At 51.7% G+C, this 21,916-nt stretch overlaps 1 protein-coding gene across 3 annotated transcripts in view; it reads left to right on the top strand.

Moving 5' to 3' along the window:
* BAZ2A (bromodomain adjacent to zinc finger domain 2A) overlaps positions 1 to 21,916 on the top strand; it is a 242,209-nt gene that overhangs the window by 111,423 nt on the left and 108,870 nt on the right. For all 3 annotated transcript variants that reach the window (XM_075337014.1, XM_075337013.1, XM_075337012.1), the window contains exons 10-16: positions 11,716 to 11,923; positions 12,027 to 12,088; positions 12,487 to 12,531; positions 13,094 to 13,351; positions 20,529 to 20,783; positions 20,886 to 21,100; positions 21,221 to 21,295. In XM_075337014.1, coding sequence (XP_075193129.1) covers positions 11,716 to 11,923; positions 12,027 to 12,088; positions 12,487 to 12,531; positions 13,094 to 13,351; positions 20,529 to 20,783; positions 20,886 to 21,100; positions 21,221 to 21,295 — 1,118 coding nt within the window. The remainder of the gene's footprint in view (positions 1 to 11,715; positions 11,924 to 12,026; positions 12,089 to 12,486; positions 12,532 to 13,093; positions 13,352 to 20,528; positions 20,784 to 20,885; positions 21,101 to 21,220; positions 21,296 to 21,916) is intronic.

The following is a 21,916-nucleotide window of genomic DNA, read 5'->3' as shown; positions in this document are numbered from 1 at the left end:
AGCACCTTTCTGGACCACTCTGACTTCAGAGCATCAATCCAGAAACACCATGCTTATCCGGACAAGCGTTTTTCCAAACGGCTTAAGGATACACGTTATCCCTTTCCCCCTGACGTGGTCAAACGCTGGACCCAGTGTCCAAAAGTGGACCCTCCAATATCCAGGCTTGCAGCTAGATCCATAGTTGCAGTGGAGGATGGGGCTTCACTTAAAGATGCCAATGACAGACAGATGGACCTTTGGTTGAAATCTGTCTATGAAGCTATTGGCGCGTCGTTTGCTCCAGCATTCGCGGCCGTGTGGGCGCTCCAAGCTATTTCAGCTGGTTTGGCACAGGTGGACTCTTTCATACGTCCAGCAGTGCCGCAAGTGGCGTCCTTAACTACGCAAATGACTGCGTTTGCGACCTACGCTATTAATGCGGTACTGGACTCTACGAGCCGTACCGCAATGGCTTCCGCCAACTCTGTGGTTTTGCGCAGAGCCTTGTGGTTAAAGGAATGGAAAGCAGATTCTGCTTCTAAAAAATGTTTAACCAGCTTGCCATTATCTGGAGACAGACTGTTTGGTGAGCAATTGGCGGAAATCATTAAACAGTCCAAAGGTAAGGACTCTTCCTTACCCCAGCCCAGATCAAGCAAACCTCAACAGAGGAAGTGGCAGTCAAAGTTTCGGTCCTTTCGAGGCTCGGGCAAGCCCCAGTTCGCCTCGTCCAAAGGGACTCAGAAAGAGCAAAGGAGCTCTGATTACTGGCGGGCTCACTCACGCCCCAAGAAAGCAGCCGGAGGTACCGCTTCCAAGGCGGCTGCCTCATGACTTTCGGCCGCCTCCCTCCGCATCCTCGGTCGGTGGCAGGCTCTCCCGCTTTTGCGACATTTGGCTGCCACAGGTCAAAGACCGGTGGGTAACAGACATTTTGTCTCACGGGTACAGGATAGAGTTCAGTTCTCGTCCTCCGCCTCGGTTCTTCAGAACTTCCCCACATCCCGACCGAGCAGATGCCCTTCTGCAGGCGGTGAATTCTCTAAGAGCAGAAGGAGTGGTGGTCCCTGTTCCTCTTCAGGAACAAGGACAAGGTTTTTACTCCAATCTCTTTGTGGTGCCAAAAAAGGACGGCTCATTCCGTCCTGTTCTGGACCTAAAACTGCTCAACAAGCATGTGAACGCCAGGCGGTTCCGGATGGAATCCCTCCGCTCAGTCATTGCCTCAATGTCTCAAGGAGATTTTCTAGCATCAATAGACATCAAAGATGCTTATCTCCACGTGCCGATTGCTACAGAGCACCAACGTTTTCTACGCTTCGTGATAGGAGACGACCATCTTCAGTTCGTAGCTCTGCCATTTGGTCTGGCGACAGCCCCACGGGTGTTCATGGCAGCAGTGGTAGCAGTCTTGCACTCTCAGGGACACTCTGTGATCCCTTACTTGGACGATCTACTTGTCAAGGCACCCTCTCAGGAGGCATGCCAACTCAGCCTGAATGTTGCACTGGAGACTCTCCAGACGTTCGGGTGGATCATCAACTTCTCAAAGTCAAATCTGTCACCGTCCCAATCGCTAACGTATCTTGGCATGGAGTTTCATACTCTCTCAGCGATAGTGAAGCTTCCGCTGGACAAGCAGAGGTCACTACAGACGGGGGTGCAGGCTCTCCTTCAAAGTCAGTCGCACTCCTTAAGACGCCTCATGCACTTCCTCGGGAAGATGGTGGCGGCAATGGAGGCGGTTCCGTTTGCGCAGTTTCATCTGCGCCCACTTCAATGGGACATTCTCCGCCAATGGGACGGGAAGTCAACATCCCTGGACTGGAAAGTCTCCCTTTCCCAGACGGCCAAAGACTCTCTGCAGTGGTGGCTTCTTCCCACCTCATTATCACAGGGAAGATCCTTCCCACCACCGTCCTGGGCGGTGGTCACGACGGACGCGAGTCTCTCAGGGTGGGGAGCAGTTTTTCTCCACCACAGGGCTCAGGGTACGTGGACTCAGCAGGAGTCCACCCTTCCGATCAATGTTCTGGAGATCAGAGCGGTGTATCTTGCCCTACTAGCCTTCCAGCAGTGGCTGGAAGGAAAGCAGATCCGAATTCAGTCGGACAACTCCACAGCGGTGGCATACATCAACCACCAAGGGGGGACTCGCAGTCGGCAAGCCTTCCAGGAAGTCCGGCGGATCCTGATGTGGGTGGAAGCCACGGCCTCCACCATATCCGCAGTTCACATCCCCGGCGTAGAAAACTGGGAAGCAGACTTCCTCAGTCGCCAGGGCATGGACGCAGGGGAATGGTCCCTTCACCCGGAAGTGTTTCAGGAAATCTGTCGCCGCTGGGGAAGGCCGGACGTCGATCTAATGGCGTCCCGGCACAACAACAAGGTCCCGACCTTCATGGCACGGTCTCGCGATCACAGAGCTCTGGCGGCAGACGCCTTAGTGCAAGATTGGTCGCAGTTCCGGCTCCCTTATGTGTTTCCACCTCTGGCACTCTTGCCCAGGGTGCTACGCAAGATCAGATCCGACTGCAGCCGCGTCATACTCGTCGCCCCAGACTGGCCAAGGAGGGCGTGGTATCCGGATCTGTGGCGTCTCACGGTCGGCCAACCGTGGGCACTACCAGACCGACCAGACTTACTGTCCCAAGGGCCGTTTTTCCATCGGAATTCCGCGGCCCTGAACCTGACTGTGTGGCCATTGAGTCCTGGATCCTAGCGTCTTCAGGATTATCCCAAGGGGTCGTTGCCACCATGAGACAGGCTAGGAAGCCCACGTCCGCTAAGATCTACCACAGAACGTGGAGGATATTCTTATCCTGGTGCTCTGCTCAGGGAGTGTCTCCCTGGCCATTTGCATTGCCTACCTTTCTTTCTTTCCTACAATCTGGGTTAGAAAAGGGTTTGTCGCTCGGCTCCCTTAAGGGGCAAGTCTCGGCGCTATCCGTCTTTTTTCAGAAGCGTCTAGCACGGCTCTCTAAGGTGCGCACGTTCCTGCAGGGGGTTTGTCATATCGTACCCCCGTACAAGCGACCATTAGATCCATGGGACCTGAACAGGGTGCTAGTTGCCCTCCAGAAGCCGCCCTTCGAGCCTCTGAGGGAGGTTTCACTTTCTAGACTGTCACAGAAAGTGGCTTTTCTGGTAGCGATCACATCTCTTCGGAGAGTGTCTGAGCTAGCAGCGCTGTCATCCAAGGCTCCCTTCCTGGTCTTCCACCAGGACAAGGTAGTGCTGCGCCCCATTCAGGAGTTTCTCCCGAAGGTGGTATCCTCTTTTCATCTTAATCAGGATATCTCTTTGCCTTCTTTTTGTCCTCATGCAGTTCATCGGTATGAGAAGGATTTACATTTGTTAGATCTGGTGCGAGCACTCAGAATCTACATTTCCCGCACGGCGCCCCTGCGCCGTTCGGATGCACTCTTTGTCCTTGTCGCTGGTAAGCGCAAAGGGTCGCAGGCTTCAAAAGCCACCCTGGCTCGATGGATCAAAGAACCAATTCTTGAAGCCTACCGTTCTGCGGGGCTTCCGGTTCCATCAGGGCTGAAGGCCCACTCTACCAGAGCCGTGGGTGCGTCCTGGGCATTACGACACCAGGCTACGGCTCAGCAGGTGTGCCAGGCAGCTACCTGGTCGAGTCTGCACACTTTCACCAAACATTATCAGGTGCATACCTATGCTTCGGCGGACGCCAGCCTAGGTAGAAGAGTCCTGCAGGCGGCAGTTGCCTCCCCGTAGGGGAGGGCTGTCTTTGCAGCTCTAACATGAGGTATTTCTTTACCCACCCAGGGACAGCTTTTGGACGTCCCAATCGTCTGGGTCTCCCAATGGAGCGCCGAAGAAGAAGGGAATTTTGTTACTTACCGTAAATTCCTTTTCTTCTAGCTCCTATTGGGAGACCCAGCACCCGCCCTGTTGTCCTTCGGGATTTTTGGTTGTTTTTCGGGTACACATGTTGTTCATGTTGAATGGTTTTCAGTTCTCCGAGGTTATTTCGGAGGGAATTTGTTTAAACCAGTTATTGGCTTTCCTCCTTCTTGCTTTTGCACTAAAACTGGTGAGCCAGTGATCCCACTGGGGGTGTATAGCCAGAAGGGGAGGGGCCTTACACTTTTTAGTGTAATTGCTTTGTGTGGCCTCCGGAGGCAGTGCTATACACCCAATCGTCTGGGTCTCCCAATAGGAGCTAGAAGAAAAGGAATTTACGGTAAGTAACAAAATTCCCTTCTTTCCCACCCTTGGGGACTGCTTTGGGATGTCCCATGGTTTCCTGTGTCCCCCAATGAAGCGATAGAAAAAAGATTTTGGGTACTCACCATAAATTCTATTTCTCTGAGCCTTCATTGAAGGACACAGAACCCTCCCTTGTTAAGTCTATCTGCTGGGCTCCAGTTGGTAGTCATATGCTACTGAGAAGGAGCTAACTTTTTTTGCATAGTGTCAGCAGCATACACCCATGGTATCCTGTATCCCCCAATAAAGGTTCTGACAATAAGGTTTCAATACCGTATTTTTCGGACCATAAGACGCACTTTTTCCCCCCAAATGTTGGGGGAAAGTGGGGGGTGCGTCTAATGGTCTGAATATAGGGCTGTGGCCGGGAATGAGGGTGCTGCAGTGGAGCGGGGCAACGGCGGCACGAGCAGGCTGTGGCAACGCCTGCCGTGACCACGTGGGCCCGCTCATTACATATGCACGCCCATCATCCCGCCCATCATCTCTCAGCGCTGAAGCCGGCGCTGACAGGTGGGCGGGATGATGGGCGGGGGTGGTGCGCGCATAGTAAACAGCCGGCTGTGATCACCCCTGGCAACTACAGCCTGGAGTGATCTTGTGCGGCTGTATTTACTGACCCCCGCACATCATCATCAGCACAGGGTGCAGTGAATCAGTACGGCATACTCACTGTTTCCCTGCAGCACCGCAATGTCCTCCTGTAAGTGTTGGTCAGCTAACCTGTGCTAAGAGCGGTGAGCACAGCGATTACGTCATCGCTGTGCGCGCCGCTAGTCACGCAGGTCAGCTGACCGGCAGACAGGAGGACATCGCGATGCTGCAGGGAAGTGACCGGTGACTGCTCCACACTCCAGCGGCGCTGCTGCCGCCACAGACTGGGAGAAGCAATGCTGCATGGAGCGAGGAAAGGTGAGTATAAACGTGTTTTTGGGGGTTTTTTTGTGTGTGTGATACAGAATACATGCCATATACCAGGATGGGGTTATTTATCAGGATGGATGGGGTATATAGCAGGATGGATTGCGGTATATAGCAGGATGAGAATATATAGCAGGATGGGGGTATATAGCAGGATTTGAATATATAGCAGGATGGGAATATATAGCAGGATGGGAATATATAGCAGGATGGGAATATATAGCAGGATGGGAATATATACCAGAATGGGGGCATATAGCAGGATGGCAGTATATAGCAGGATGGCAGTATATAGCAGGATGGCAGTATATAGCAGGATGGGAGTATATAGCAGGATAAGGGCATATACCAGGATGGGGTACATATACAAGGCAGGAGGATCATTACCAGGATGGGGTACCTTAGCAGAGAATTTGGGGACATTACCCCCATAACAGTGTCAGCAGCAGATCCTCGCCCCATAACAGTGTGTCATGACCACATTTTTTGCTTAAAATTTTATTTTCCTCCTCTAAAACCAGGGTGCGTATTATAGTCCGAAAAATACGGTAATTTATATTTCTTTATCGTTCCTTTGGGAAACCCAGACCATGACCATGGGTGTTTTAGCTTCTGCCTCCGGAGGACACCCAAAGTACTACACTTAAAAGTGTAGCTCCTCCCTCTGAGCTTATACACCCCCTGGTAGCCAGTCCTAGCCAGTTTATCGCTTTGTGTTCAGGAGGTCATACATCCACACATGCATTCTCATCTGATTGTTTGACTTTTGGAAAGAGTTTGAAGAAAAGCGGGTCCATGTCTGGACTCCCGGCATGTCCCTTCTCACCCCACTGTGTCGGCGGTCTTGTTAAGGTTGATTTACAAGGCTGAAGCCTTACATGCCGCGCTCCTTCACCATCCCTTCTGGGCTCTGGCTTGAAGTGGGAGCCAGCACGGTCTCCATGCCTGGCAGGAGTCCGGTCTCCATCCACAGCCCCTTGAGGATTCTGTTGGACCGGAGCACTCATCCCCAGGGACATTGCCCTGCGTCTCAGCAGCTAAGTACCTGAGACGTTTATGTTGGGGGTCCCGGTTCTTTATTGTAAGGGGAGAGTATGCTGTATGTGATTGTTTTTAACTTTTCCGGCGGGTTCTCCAGCTTTTGCCTGAGAACCGCGCCGATGGTGCCTGCTTGTCGGCCTCGCCGCTTAAATTTAGGCCCCGGCTTCGCCGGAGGCCTAGTTTCGTTTTCCTGCCCTCGCATGTCACTCATGCAGAGGGACAGGTTCGACTCCTCCCGGCGGCCGTTCTACACAGGGGAGGGACACTCCCCACTGCTGGGGCGTCCCTCCTTCCCGGCAGGTCTCTATAGCCCTCCAGTTCCCGCTCTTTTATAGGAACGCCCCTAGTCCCGCCCCCTCCATTTCTCAGGCAGAGTTCACTCTGCTCTGGGACATCCTGCATTCTGCATCTCTGCTGAGGTGCTGCGCTCTGGGGGACCGGGCTTCGGGATCTGGAGGGCACACAACACCGCGCTCAGCGGTCTGGTAAGCCACAGCCGGTCTCCGGTTGTGGACCTCTGTATATTCTCCCTGGGGTTCATTCTCTGCAAAGCCCCCACTCCAGCAGCATGTCTCACACAAGGAGCAAGGCTCCAAAGCTTTATTCTGCATGCACTGCATGTAAGCTCCTGCTGCCTGAGCCGAGCATTTATCCACACTGTGATGGTTGCTCTAACTTGGCGGTGCCACAGTCTGGAGTCTCACCCCCAGTGGTCTCTCAGGCTGCTGCTGCACCTGTGATTGAACCCCCGGCCTGGGTAGAGTCCTTTTCTAGGTCCATATCCCAGTCATTTGCTGAGTCCATGGGACTTTTGTCCAGGACTTTGATGAATATGCATCAGCCCCCTTCGCAGGGTGCCTCTAATACCCTTGACAGAGGACTCCTATCCTCTGACCTCCGTCCATCAGAGCTCACGGAGGATTCATCATCTGATCCCAGACCCCGTCCTTCTAAGAGAAGGCGCAGGGTTTCCTCCCCCTCCCCATCCCACGGCTCTGTCTCAAGAGCTGACTCTCAAGATGAGGAGGATGCTCTCACTGGGGGCTCGGAGGCTATGTATCCCATCGATTTCTCTGAGGGTGACTCAGATCTTAGTGATTTGATTGCTTCTTTTAATTCTGTGCTGGATCTCAATCCGCCAGTATCAGAGGAGCAACTCTTTGGCAGAAAAACATCAGTTTACCCCGCCTAAGAGAGTGAAGAGTGTGTTCTTTAACCAATCTAGTTTTCAGACCGCTGTGACCATACCCAGGGCCTGCCCTGACAAACGCTTTCCAAAGCGTGGTTCTGATGACCGGTTTCCATTTCCACCTGAGGTGGTCAAGGAGTGGTCTCACTCCCCAAAGGTAGACCCTCCGGTGTCTAGGCTGTCAGCCCGGACCGTTGTGTCGGTGGCTGACGGCACCTCACTTAAGGATTCCACTGACCGTCAGATTGACCTTCTGGCCAAATCTGTGTACGAAGCTGCGGGGACCGCGTTTTCCCCGACTTTTGCAGCAGTGTGGGCTCTCAAAGCCATCTCTGCTTCTCTAGAGGAGATGCATTCCCTCACCAAGGAATCTATGCCTGAGATGGTTACCTTAACTGCTCAGGCTTCAGCCTTTTCATCTTATGCCATGTCTGCCATGCTAGAGGCTGCTCACCACACTGCGGTGGCTTCAGCTAATTCTCTTGTTATCCGCAGGATTTTGTGGCTTCGAGAGTGGAAGGCAGATGCTTCGTCCAAGAAGTTTCTTGCTGGGCTCCCTTTTGCTGGTTCACGGCTGTTTGGTGAACAGCTGGATGAAATCATTAAAGAAGCTACTGGCGGGAAGAGTACTTCCATGCCACAAACTAAGACCAGGAAACCCGCCCAGGGTAGGAATCAATCGAGGTTTCGTTCCTTTCGTTCCTCCAACTGGTCATCCTCTAAGCCTTCCGCCTCGTCCGCTAACTCAGCCAAGGATCAGAAATCCAACTGGCGCCCAAAAGCGCGTCCGCAGAAGACCGCTGGAGGTTCTGCCACTAAGGCAGCTTCCTCATGACTCTCGGCCCGCTCCAGCCACGTCCTTAGTCGGTGGCAGGCTCTCCCACTTTGGCGACGCTTGGTTAAAGCAGGTCTCCGATCAGTGGGTGAGAGACATCATATCTCACGGCTACAGGATAGAATTCTCTTCCAGCCCTCCAAACAGATTTTTTCTCTCAACTCCCCCCTGCTCCAAGGCCGCCGCCTTCTCGCAGGCCGTGGCGTCCTTGCAGGCAAACGGAGTGATTGTCCCAGTTCCCGCTCAGGAACGGTTCAGAGGTTTTTACTCAAATCTCTTCCTAGTTCCAAAAAAGGACGGTACCTTCCGGCCCATCCTGGATCTCAAGCTTCTCAACAAGCATGTCCGGGTGCGGCATTTTCGCATGGAGTCTCTGCGATCAGTCATTGCCTCTATGACCCAAGGGGAGTTCCTGGCGTCCATCGACATCAGAGATGCCTATCTACATGTGCCAATTGCAGTGTCACATCAGCGTTGGTTACGTTTTGCGATAGGAGAGGATCATTTCCAATTCGTGGCTCTCCCCTTCGGGTTAGCCACGGCCCCTCGGGTATTCAACAAGGTCATGGCGGCAGTGATTGCGGTCCTGCACCTCCAGGGGTTAGCAGTGCTTCCTTATCTGGACGACCTTCTGGTCAAGGGTCCATCCAGCGCAGACTGTCAGCAGAGTGTTTCGCTCACTCTCGCCACCCTAGCCCAATTCGGGTGGATTGTCAATCTTCCCAAATCCACTCTGACTCCCACCCAGAGTCTCACGTACCTAGGGATGCAGTTCGAGACTTTGCCGGCACTTGTGAAGTTGCCCTTAATCAAACAGCAGTCTCTCCGGCTAGCGGTGCGCTCTCTGCTGAGGCCCCGCCGTTATTCCATCAGGCACCTGATGCAGGTGCTGGGTCAAATGGTGGCTTCCATGGAGGCGGTTCCCTTTGCCCAGTTCCATCTGCGTCCTCTGCAGCTGGACATTCTCCGCTGTTGGGACAAGCGGCCTTCCTCCTTACAGAGGTTAGTGGCTCTGTCGCCACGGACCAGGAGCTCTCTTCAGTGGTGGCTTCGACCCCTCTCCCTGTCCCAAGGGCGCTCCTTCCTGGCTCCGTCCTGGGTGATTCTCACCACGGATGCCAGCCTATCCGGCTGGGGAGCGGTACATCTCCACCACAGAGCTCAGGGCACTTGGACTCTGTCCGAGTCAGCCCTTTCAATCAATGTGCTGGAAACCAGAGCTGTGCTTCTAGCTCTCCTAGCCTTTCACCACCTGTTGGCGGGCAGGCACATTCGAGTCCAGTCAGACAACGCGACAGCGGTTGCCTAAATCAATCACCAAGGCGGGACACGCAACCGCCTGGCAATGTTGGATGTCCAACGCATTCTTCAATGGGTGGAGGACTCCAAGTCCACCATATCCGCAGTCCACATCCCTGGCGTAGAAAACTGGGAGGCAGATTATCTCAGCCGTCAATCCGTGGACGGTGGCGAGTGGTCCCTGCACCCGGCAGTGTTTCAGTCAATCTGCCGCAAGTGGGGCACTCCGGACGTGGACCTAATGGCATCCCGTCACAACAACAAGGTTCCGGTTTACGTGGCTCGCTCCCACGATCCTCAGGCCTTCGCCGCGGACGCTCTGGTTCAAGACTGGTCCCAGTTTCGTCTGTCCTACGTGTTTCCCCCTCTAGCTCTCATGCCCAGAGTCCTGCGCAAGATCAGAATGGAGGGCCGTCGAGTCATCCTCATTGCACCGGACTGGCCCAGGCGAGCTTGGTATCCGGACCTGCTCCAACTGTCCGTGGAGATGCCGTGGCATCTTCCGGACCGTCCAGACCTGCTCTCGCAAGGTCAGTTTTTCCGCCTGAATTCTGCGGCACTCAAATTGACAGCGTGGCTCTTGAGTCCTGGATTTTGACGGCTTCTGGTATTCCTCCTGAAGTCATCTCCACTATGACTCGGGCCTGTAAGTCTTCCTCCGTCAAGATCTATCACAGGACTTGGAAGATTTTCCTGTCCTGGTGTCGCTTTTCCGGCCATTCTCCTTGGCCATTTTCGTTGCCGACCCTTCTGTCTTTTTTACAGTCCGGTCTGCAGCTAGGACTGTCCCTCAACTCTCTCAAGGGACAAGTCTCAGCTCTATCAGTGCTGTTCCAGCGGCGTCTCGCCCGGCTGGCTCAGGTCCGCACCTTCATGCAAGGTGCGTCTCACATCATTCCGCCTTACCGGCGGCCCTTGGATCCCTGGGACCTCAATTTGGTTCTCACGGTTTTGCAGAAACCCCCCTTTGAGCCTCTTAGGGAGGTTTCTTTGTTTCGTCTTTCACAGAAGGTGGTCTTTCTAGTGGCCATAACTTCCCTCAGGAGAGTCTCTGATTTAGCTGCGCTCTCTTCGGAGTCACCTTTTTTGGTTTTTCATCAAGACAAGGTGGTTCTCCGTCCGACTCCGGACTTTCTCCCTAAGGTGGTTTCTCATTTCCACCTTAACCAGGACATTACCCTACCTTCCTTTTGTCCGGCTCCTGTTCATCGCTTTGAAAAAGCGTTGTATACTCTGGATCTGGTGCGGGCGCTCCGGATCTATGTGTCTCGCACTGCTGCTCTTAGGCGGTGCACCTCTCTTTTTGTGCTAACCACAGGTCGGCGTAAGGGCCTCTCTGCTTCTAAGCCGACCTTAGCCCGTTGGATTAGGTCAACCATTTCGGATGCCTACCAATGTTCTCAGGTGCCTCTCTCGCCGGGGATCAAGGCACACTCGACCAGAGCTGTCGGTGCCTCTTGGGCTTTCAGGCACCAGGCTACGGCTCAGCAAGTCTGTCAGGCTGCCACTTGGACTAGCCTGCATACCTTTTCAAAGCACTACCAAGTGCATGCTCATGCTTCGGCAGATGCGAGCTTGGGCAGACGCATCCTTCAGGCGGCTGTCGCCCACTTGTGAATTTAGGCTCCGCCTACTTCTCAGTTTTTTCTGTTTATTCCCACCCATGGACTGCTTTGAGACGTCCCAATGTCTGGGTCTCCCATAGGAACGATAAAGAAAAAGAGAATTTTGTTTACTTACCGTAAATTCTTTTTCTTATAGTTCCGTATTGGGAGACCCAGCTCCCTCCCTGTTGCCAATTTTCTTGTTCCGTGTGTTATCACCGGCTGTTGTCGTGGACAGAGTCTCCGGTTGTTCCGGTTCTTACTCGGTTCTACTTGTGGGTGGCTATTCTCCTTCAGCTTTTGCACTAAACTGGCTAGGACTGGCTACCAGGGGGTGTATAAGCTCAGAGGGAGGAGCTACACTTTTAAGTGTAGTACTTTGTGTGTCCTCCGGAGGCAGACGCTAAACACCCATGGGCTGGGTCTCCCAATACGGAACTATAAGAAAAAGAATTTACAGTAAGTAACAAAATTCTCTTTTTATATAGCACCAAGATATTCCTCAGCACTTTAAAATTCAAAGAGGACATAAACATTTTAGAGTGAGTACCCCAAATCTTCTTGTTTGGAAGTTGAATTGTTTAGTATTCTTTACGTGATTTACCCAGGGCACAAAGTGGATACTGTTGAACTCAGAAGAAATTCCTTCCCGCATTCTGGCCATCACAGGAAAGAGGGGCCGTCCTCGTAATTTGGAGAAGGCTAAAGCAAAGGAGAATAAAGTGAAGCGAGGAAGAGGTCGTCCTCCAAAGGTGAAAATGATTGATCTGCTGAGCAAACCTGATGCTAAACTCTTGAGGAAGCTGGAAAATCAAGGTATGGACACGTTCTATTTAAAAAAAAAAAAAAAAAAAGGGGGGGAGCACTTTTGGGCTTTTTCTGTGCTTCATATATTTGTTTGCTTCTTTCTTCCGTTTAGGTATTCTTAGTGATGTTGAAAAGGTGCAGCTCAGTAAGTTAAGGAAGAAAATGAGAAGGAAGGTGAGTTTCAATATAAAATGGTAGAATTTCGAGAATAGCCACAACATCATTATTTATCTTAATAGGAGATGAATAAGCGTTTTAAGGTCTTATGTAATTTATGGGGAAACGCTTGTTATTAAATTAGCATTTTACAGAGCTTTTTCCATTGTAACCATATCCCCTCCACTTTCTCTCTGCTGAACACGCCTCCACCTAGACTAGGTTTTAGTGGTAGTTCCTAAGAATAGGAAACCAGAGCTGTGTGTACCTCACTTCCCTCTGTATTTTTGTGGTTTTTATTATATTTAGTGTAGTTTTTATATTACTTTTATGGTTGTCAGTGAAATATAAAAATAACCAAATCGTTTTATTTTTTTTAAATAAAATGTGTACTTTTATTTTTTTTTTTTTTTAAGGCCCGTAGTCAAGAAGCCAAACAAGAGGCGGCAAAGAAATTAAAAGTAAGTATCTATCAATCCGTTTCATTAATACTCCCAGTATCATGCATATAAATGAACACCCTCTTTGGTTTGTGCTATGTGTTCTGGTGTTACCATGGTACATAATTGGAAGTGTCCCATTAAAGAGGTTGGTCACTACTGTAACGTTGATGGCTTATCCTTAGGATTGGTCATTAATATTTGTTTGATCGGAGTCCAACACCCCGACCCCTGCCTATCAGCTTTTCTAGATGTCAGCAGCCGGAAATGCTCAGTTCCGGAGCTACCCCATCTTTTGATGGCGGCCGCAGCCGGGTACTGTACATCCACCTACTATTTGAATGGGAGGTAGATGTACAGTACCCGTCTACTGCCGTTATCAGTTGACAGTGCAGCTCCGGAACTGAGCATTTCCTGCTGCTGGTGCCAAACACATCTGATCGTTGGGGTGTGAGACTCCGGATAATCAGACATTTATGACCTATCCTAAGGATACACCATCAATGTAACAGTAGTAGACAGCTTATTTAATATTTACTTGATATTTTTTCATCTTCCTAAACTTTTATCACATTTCTGATAGTTAAGAGAAAAAAAAGAGAGAGAAAAAGAAGAAAAGGAGCGAAAGATAAAGGAGGCACAGCAGCTAGAAATACAGAAGCAAGAGAAAGCAAAGAGAAAACTGAAGGAGAAGGAAAAAGTAGTAGTACCTCCCCCTGTCCCAAAGCCAGACAGGAAGCTGCTTGCACAACAGCGGCGCCTGGAAGAACGCAAGCGCCAGCAGTTTATGTTAGAGGAGCTAAAGAAACCCACTGAAGATATGTGTTTGTCTGATCATCAGGTGTGTGACCTTCCTGTTTGCTGCCGTAGAAAAATAATTTTGCTATTAGGAGTAGTAAAAGGTCCTTGTGTGGTTGATTGGAATTTTAATCAATCCCACATATGTTTTGTAGACTATTTTCAATGCTAATAATCAGAGTGATAAAGCTAATACCACATACCAGATATTATAGCTTGAATACGTAAAGCAGTCGAGCTTTTAAGTTATTGAAAGGGAATGTCCAAGTCCCTTAATGAAACAAGGGTGTGAGAAAGTAAAAAAAAAAAAAATCTCCTGTACGGCCGCCGCTACTCAGAAGTCAGCTTTCAGTATAGAGGAGTTGTGCCAGAACAGCAGGTAACTTTCCCTCCCATAATCCACCACCTGCCTGGGCTCATTATTAAAGGGAACCTGTCACCAGATTTTTACCTATTAAACTAAAAGAATCCCCTCTGCAGCTCCTGGGCTGCATTCTATGAAGGTGCACCTTGGCCCTGACTTCCCTTCCAGACCCCAAAAAATAACTTTATAAAACTTGGCCCTTAGGTATGCTAATTACCATGCACAGCGCTGACCTCAACAGCGCCATGCTCGTACCCGCCCATAATCTCGCGCCTGCGCATTTAGCTCACCGGCGTTAGCGAGGGCTGCTATGTTTTCTGCTCTGGCCGCGATATGGCAAAGCGAACTGCGCCTGCGCGAGCAGACCTAACTGCACAGGCTCGAGATTTGAAAATGCGACGAGGATGATGACTGAGGGCGTCATCCCGTCAATCAAAGGAGGAGGACGGCAATCAGTGGCAGGAGGGGGCAGAAGGAGCAGAAAATGAGGCCGCCCATCTGGCCAACACAGGTAATTAGCATACCTAACGGCCAAGTTTTATAAAGTTATTTTCTTTGGCGCTCCATTGGGAGACCCAGACAATTGGGTGTATAGCTACTGCCTCCGGAGGCCACACAAAGCATTACACTTAAAAGTGTAAGGCCCCTCCCCTTCTGCCTATACACCCCCCGTGGGATCACGGGTTCCTCAGTTTTCAAGCTTTGTGCGAAGGAGGTCAGACATCCACGCATAGCTCCACTGTTTAGTCAGCAGCAGTTGCTGACTATGTCGGATGGAAGAAAAGAGGACCCATACTTGGGCCCCCAGCATGCTCCCTTCTCACCCCACTTTGTGTCGGCGGTGTTTGTTAAGGTTGAGGTACCCATTGCGGGTACAGAGGCTGGAGCCCACATGCTGCATCCTTCCCCATCCCCCTTTGGGGCTCTGGGTGAAGTGGGATTTACCGGTCTCCAGGCACAGAGACCGTGCTCCGTCCACAGCCCCTGGGGATTCTGCTGGATATGGAGCGGAGTATCGTCAGGGACAGGGCCCTGCTACGACAAGGTACTCTGTGTCCCCGTACAGACCGCGCACACACTGCAGCATTGCTGGGTGTGTTAGTGCGCCGGGGACAATAGCGCTGCTGCGCTTGTGCCACACTTCCACAGCTTGCTAAGGGAGTTAGTGTGTGGGGAACTGCCGCGCCGGCCCCTGCTGACAGTTTTTACTGCGACGCGGCTGGGACTTGTGGTGCGCCGGGGACTTCCGCGCTGGCCGTGCATATTTGTCGGCCGCGCTTTTTACTAGAGTCCCCGGCTTTTGCGGCCTAGTTCCCTTTCGTTCCCGCCCCCAGGCCTGCCAGTCAGGGGAAGGGCGGGACGCTATACAGAACGTCAGCGCCGAGGGCTGGAGTCTGCTTTACATACTCCAGCCCTCACATTGAGCACAGTGGGAAGCCAGTTTCCCGCACTTTGTCTGAGGCACGCCCACGGTCCGCCCCTCTTCACAGAACGCCGGCAGCCATTCCTGTGTGCAGGCTGAGCTGGAAAGGGGAGACAAGTTCTGGGAGACCCAGGCACGGGATTCTGGCGACTACACACCCGCTTTAGCGGGCGGTAAGCGGCACCTCCGGTGCTGTCCCCACTAGTGACGAAGTGTTCAATTGTATTTTTATGCTTGCATGCTATACATTGCACTAAACGGTCGCTGGTGATTCTTGGCTATATACCCTCCTAGATTGCTCTGTGGAGAATACAGCATGTCGTCCGCAAAAAACAGGGGTGCCAAGGCACAGGCTTTTTATGCTGCTTGCACCGCTTGTGAGGCTTTTCTACCGGCAGGTTCCACTGACCCCCATTGTGTGCAGTGTTCGGTCCCTGTGCCCCCTGCTCGGCCGGGGCCTCTGCTGGAGGTGCCCCAGAGAGATCCACCTGTGAATACTGTCCAGGTGACGGGGACAGAGTTTGCAATTTTTGCGGATAGATTATCTGTGACTATGTCTCAGATTCTAGAAACTTTGCAGTCTAGACCGGTATCTCAGACCATGGGCACTGTTGATTCATTGCTCCCTGGCCCCCCTCAGTTGGAACAGCTCCGGGCTCCGGGGGTGTCCCATGCATCCCAGGGTGATGGCTCTGACACGGACGACAGTCCCAGACAGCCTAAGCGAGCTCGCTATGAGCGGCCCTCTACATCATCTCACTGGTCAGGATCTCAGCAGGAAGATTCTCTGTGTGATGAGCCGGAGGTAGCTGATCAGGATTCTGATCCTGAGACCGCTCTCAATCTGGATACTCCTGATGGTGACGCCATAGTGAACGATCTTATCGCGTCCATCAATAAAATGTTGGATATTTCTCCCACAGCTCCTCAAGTGGAGGAGTCAGCTTCACAGCAGGAGAAATTCCATTTCAGGTATCCCAAGCGTAAATTAAGTACTTTTCTGGACCATTCTGACTTTAGAGAGTCAGTCCAGAAACACCACGCTTATCCAGATAAGCGTTTCTCCAAACGGCTTAAGGATACACGTTATCCCTTTCCTCCTGACGTGGTCAAGAGCTGGACCCAGTGTCCCAAAGTGGATCCCCCTATCTCTAGGCTTGCGGCTAGATCCATAGTTGCAGTGGAGGATGGGGCTGCACTTAAAGATGCCACTGACAGACAGATGGAGCTCTGGTTGAAATCCATCTATGAAGCTATCGGCTCGTCGTTTGCTCCTGCATTCGCAGCCGTATGGGCACTCCAAGCTATTTCAGCTGGTCTTGCACAGATTGACACGGTCACACGTACATCTGTTCCGCAGGTGGCATCCTTAACCTCTCAAATGTCTGCATTTGCGTCTTACGCGATTAATGCTGTCCTGGACTCTACGAGCCGTACGGCAGTGGCATCCGCCAACTCCGTGGTTTTACGCAGAGCCTTGTGGTTAAGGGAATGGAAAGCAGATTCTGCTTCCAAAAAATGTTTAACCAGTTTGCCATTCTCTGGTGACAGGCTGTTTGGTGAGCGCTTGGATGAAATCATCAAACAGTCCAAGGGTAAGGATTCATCCTTACCTCAGCCCAGACAAAACAAACCCCAACAGAGGAGGGGACAGTCGGGGTTTCGGTCCTTTCGAGGCTCGGGCAGGTCCCAATTCTCCTCGTCCAAAAGGACTCAAAAGGATCAGAGGAGTTCAGATTCTTGGCCGGCTCAGTCACGCCCAAAAAAGACAGCCGGAAGACCCGCTACCAAGGCGGCTTCCTCATGACTTCCGGCCTCCTCCCTCCGCATCCTCGGTCGGTGGCAGGCTCTCCCGCTTTGGCGACATTTGGCTGCCACAGGTCCAAGACCGTTGGGTGCGAGACATTCTGTCTCACGGGTACAGGATAGAGTTCAGTTCTCGTCCTCCAACTCGATTCTTCAGAACGTCTCCGCCTCCCGACCGAGCAGATGCTCTCCTGCAGGCGGTGTGCACTCTAAAGGCGGAAGGAGTGGTGATCCCTGTTCCTCTTCAAGAACAAGGTCACGGTTTTTACTCCAATTTGTTTGTGGTACTAAAAAAGGACGGGTCTTTCCGTCCCGTTCTGGACCTAAAACTTCTCAACAACCACGTGAGAACCAGACGGTTCCGGATGGAATCCCTCCGATCCGTCATCGCCGCAATGTCTCAAGGAGATTTCCTAGCATCAATAGACATCAAGGATGCTTATCTCCACGTACCGATTGCTCCAGAGCATCAGCGTTTTCTACGCTTTGTCATAGGAGACGAACACCTTCAGTTCGTAGCCCTGCCTTTCGGTCTGGCGACAGCCCCACGGGTCTTCACCAAAGTCATGGCAGCTGTAGTTGCAGTCCTACACTCTCAGGGACACTCCGTGATCCCTTACTTAGACGATCTGCTGGTCAAGGCGCCTTCTCAAGAGGCATGCCAACACAGCCTGAACGTGGCGCTGGAGACCCTCCAGGGTTTCGGGTGGATCATCAACTTTTCCAAGTCAAATCTAACCCCGGCCCAGTCGATAACATACCTTGGCATGGTGTTTCATACTCTCTCAGCGGTAGTGAAGCTTCCGCTTGTCAAACAGCGTTCATTACAGACAGGGGTGCAATCTCTCCTTCAAGGCCAGTCACACCCCTTGAGACGCCTCATGCACTTCCTTGGGAAGATGGTGGCAGCAATAGAGGCAGTCCCTTTCGCGCAGTTTCATCTGCGTCCACTACAATGGGACATTCTCCGCCAATGAGACGGGAGGTCGAAGTCCCTCGACAGCAACGTCTCTCTCTCTCAGGCGGCCAAGGATTCTCTTCAATGGTGGCTGCTTCCCACCTCATTGTCGAAAGGGAAATCCTTCCTACCCCCATCCTGGGCAGTAGTGACGACAGATGCGAGTCTGTCAGGGTGGGGAGCAGTCTTTCTCCACCACAGGGCTCAAGGTACGTGGACTCAGCAAGAGTCCACTCTTCAGATCAACGTTCTGGAGATCAGAGCAGTGTATCTTGCCCTACAAGCCTTCCAGCAGTGGCTGGAAGGCAAGCAGATCCGTATTCAGTCGGACAACTCCACAGCGGTGGCATACATCAACCACCAAGGAGGAACTCGCAGTCGGCAAGCCTTCCAGGAAGTCCGGCGGATTCTGACGTGGGTGGAAGACACGGCTTCCACCATATCCGCAGTTCACATCCCAGGCGTGGACAACTGGGAAGCAGACTTCCTCAGTCGCCAGGGTATGGACGCAGGGGAATGGTCTCTTCACCCGGACGTGTTTCAGGAGATCTGTCGCCGCTGGGGGATGCCGGACGTCGACCTAATGGCGTCTCGGCACAACAACAAGGTCCCAGTTTTCATGGCACGGTCTCACGATCACCGAGCTCTGGCGGCAGACGCCTTAGTTCAAGATTGGTCGCAGTTCCGGCTTCCTTATGTGTTTCCACCTCTGGCTCTGTTGCCCAGAGTGCTGCGCAAGATCAGGTCCGACTGCCGCCGCGCCATCCTCGTCGCGCCAGACTGGCCAAGGAGGTCTTGGTACCCGGATCTGTGGCACCTCGCGGTAGGCCAACCGTGGGCACTACCAGACCGACCAGACTTGCTGTCTCAAGGGCCGTTTTTCCATCAGAATTCTGCGGCCCTGAACCTGACTATGTGGCCATTGAGTCCTGGATCCTAGCGGGTTCAGGATTGTCTCAAGAGGTCATTGCCACCATGAGACAGGCCAGGAAACCTACCTCCGCCAAGATATACCACAGGACGTGGAAAATATTCTTGTCTTGGTGCTCTGCTCAGGGAGTCTCTCCCTGGCCATTTGGATTGCCTACTTTTCTTTCCTTCCTGCAATCCGGGTTGGAAAAAGGTTTGTCGCTCAGCTCCCTCAAGGGGCAAGTCTCAGCGCTATCTGTATTTTTTCAGAAGCGCCTAGCACGACTTCCTCAGGTACGCACGTTCCTGCAAGGGGTCTGTCATATCGTCCCTCCTTACAAGCGGCCGTTAGAGCCCTGGGATCTGAACAGGGTTCTAATTGTTCTTCAGAAGCCGCCTTTCGAGCCTATGAGGGATGTTTCCCTTTCTCGCCTTTCACAGAAAGTGGCCTTTCTAGTAGCGGTCACGTCTCTCCGGAGAGTGTCCGAGCTAGCAGCGCTGTCATGCAAATCTCCCTTCCTGGTGATTCACCAGGACAAGGTGGTTTTGCGCCCGATTCCGGAGTTTCTCCCTAAGGTGGTATCCCCGTTTCATCTTAATCAGGATATCTCCTTGCCTTCCTTGTGTCCTCATCCAGTTCATCAATGTGAAAAGGATTTGCATTTGTTGGATCTCGTGAGAGCGCTCAGGATCTACATTTCCCGCACGGCGCCCCTGCACCGCTCGGATGCACTCTTTGTCCTTGTCGCTGGTCAGCGCAAGGGGTCGCAAGCTTCCAAATCCACCCTGGCTCGGTGGATCAAGGAACCAATTCTTGAAGCCTACCGTTCTGCTGGGCTTCCGGTTCCCTCAGGGCTGAAGGCCCATTCTACCAGAGCCGTGGGTGCGTCCTGGGCATTACGACACCAGGCTACGGCTCAGCAGGTGTGCCAAGCGGCTACCTGGTCGAGTCTGCACACGTTTACCAAACACTATCAAGTGCATACCTACGCTTCGGCGGACGCCAGCCTAGGTAGACAAGTCCTTCAGGCGGCGACTGCCCACCTGTAGGGTAGGGCTGTTTTTACGGTCCTATCTCGAGGGGTTATTATACCCACCCAGGGACTGCTTTTGGACGTCCCAATTGTCTGGGTCTCCCAATGGAGCGCCAAAGAAGAAGGGAATTTTGTTTACTTACCGTAAATTCCTTTTCTTCTAGCTCCAATTGGGAGACCCAGCACCCGCCCTGTTGCTTAGGGATTTTTGTTTTTTCGGGTACACATGCTGTTCATGTTGAATGGTTTCGGTTCTCCGATGTTCCTTCGGATTGAATTTGTTCTTAAACCAGTTATTGGCTTTCCTCCTTCTTGCGTTGGCACTAAAACTGAGGAACCCGTGATCCCACGGGGGGTGTATAGGCAGAAGGGGAGGGGCCTTACACTTTTAAGTGTAATGCTTTGTGTGGCCTCCGGAGGCAGTAGCTATACACCCAATTGTCTGGGTCTCCCAATTGGAGCTAGAAGAAAAGGAATTTACGGTAAGTAAACAAAATTCCCTTCTTTGGGGTTTGGAAGGGGAGTCAGGGCCAAGGTGCACCTTCATAGAATGCAGCCCAGGAGCTGCAGAAGGGGATTCTTTTAGTTTAACAGGGAAAAATCTGGAGACAGGTTCCCTTTAAGTAGTTGTATAATGGTGGACAATCATTATAACATTCCTCAGAAGATGTTAGGGGATTAATAATAATTTATTAATTTATTATTGCCCATTGATTTTCATTTCAGCCATTACCTGACTTGCCCCCTGTTCCAGGAGTAATGTTGCCCGGTAGTGCCTTCCATCAATGTTTAATGACTATAGAGTTTCTACAGACTTATGGAAAAGTTTTTGGATTAAATGATGCTAAGGATGTGCCCAGCCTCTTCACTCTCCAGGAAGGACTCTTCAATATGGATGCCAGTTTAGGAGAGGTACAAGACTTGCTGGTGAAACTGTTAAGGGTTGCACTGTTTCACCCTGGACTTCCATCATTCTGCCAGGTAACCACATGGCTTTGGAAATCTTTGCTTTCTTTTAAGCATTCTATATGGTTTACTTTAGGAGTGCCTCACATGTGATGTTTATCATTTTTTTATCTCCAGTCTTTGAAAATATTAGGAGAAAAAATTTCCGAAATCATTTTAACCAGGGAAAATGTGTCTGAAATACTTCGTATCTTCCTCGAGGCGTATGGTGGTGACATTGAGCTCTGTGACAGCCTCCGCACTCATCCATTTCAGGCACATCCACCCCACTCCAAAGCCGCTGTGCTTGCGTTTCTTATTAATGAACTCAATGCCAGTACTCTGATTATCAGGTAAGGGTTTTTTTTTGTTTTTTTTTTAACTTATGGATTTTCATAAAACTTATTTGCCTTTTAAATGTTAAGCTTAATTCATGTAAACTCATCGACATTACATTTCCATTGTTTCTGCAGTGAAATTGATAAAACTCTGGAGAACATGTCCAATTATAGGAAAAACAAGTGGATAATAGAGGGCAAACTTCGCAGGTAACAGCAAAAAGGCTGAAAGGTTTTCTCTGCCCTTTTTTCTTCGGCGCTCCATTGGGAGACCCAGACGATTGGGGTGTATAGCACTGCCTCCGGAGGCCACACAAAGCATTACACTAAAAAGTGTAAGGCCCCTCCCCTTCTGGCTATACACCCCCCGTGGGATCACGGGCTGCTCAGTTTTCAAGCTTTGTGCGAAGGAGGTCAGACATCCACGCATAGCTCCACTGTTTAGTCAGCAGTAGCTGCTGACTATATCGGATGGAAGAAAAGAGGGCCCATACTAGGGCCCCCAGCATGCTCCCTTCTCACCCCATTCTTATTGGCGGTGTTTGTTAAGGTTGAGGTACCTATTGTGGGTACGGAGGCTGGAGCCCACATGCTGCTTTCCTTCCCCATCCCCCTGAGGGCTCTGAGGAAGTGGGATCTTACCGGCCCCCAAGCCCTGAGGCCGGGCTCTATCCACAGACCCGTAGAACCTGCTGGATATGGAGCTGGGTACCGTTCAGGGACAAGGCCCTGCGACTTTCAGGTACTCTGTGTCCCCGTAGGGACAGGCCGCGCACACTCCAGGCTTGCTGGGTGTGCTAGTGCGCCGGGGACAGTAGCGCTGCGCGCTGG

The sequence above is a fragment of the Anomaloglossus baeobatrachus genome, chromosome 2, assembly GCF_048569485.1.
Source record: "Anomaloglossus baeobatrachus isolate aAnoBae1 chromosome 2, aAnoBae1.hap1, whole genome shotgun sequence".
In the NCBI taxonomy this organism is placed as follows: Eukaryota; Metazoa; Chordata; class Amphibia; order Anura; family Aromobatidae; genus Anomaloglossus; species Anomaloglossus baeobatrachus.
This window is presented reverse-complemented; position numbering and strand designations above follow the sequence as displayed.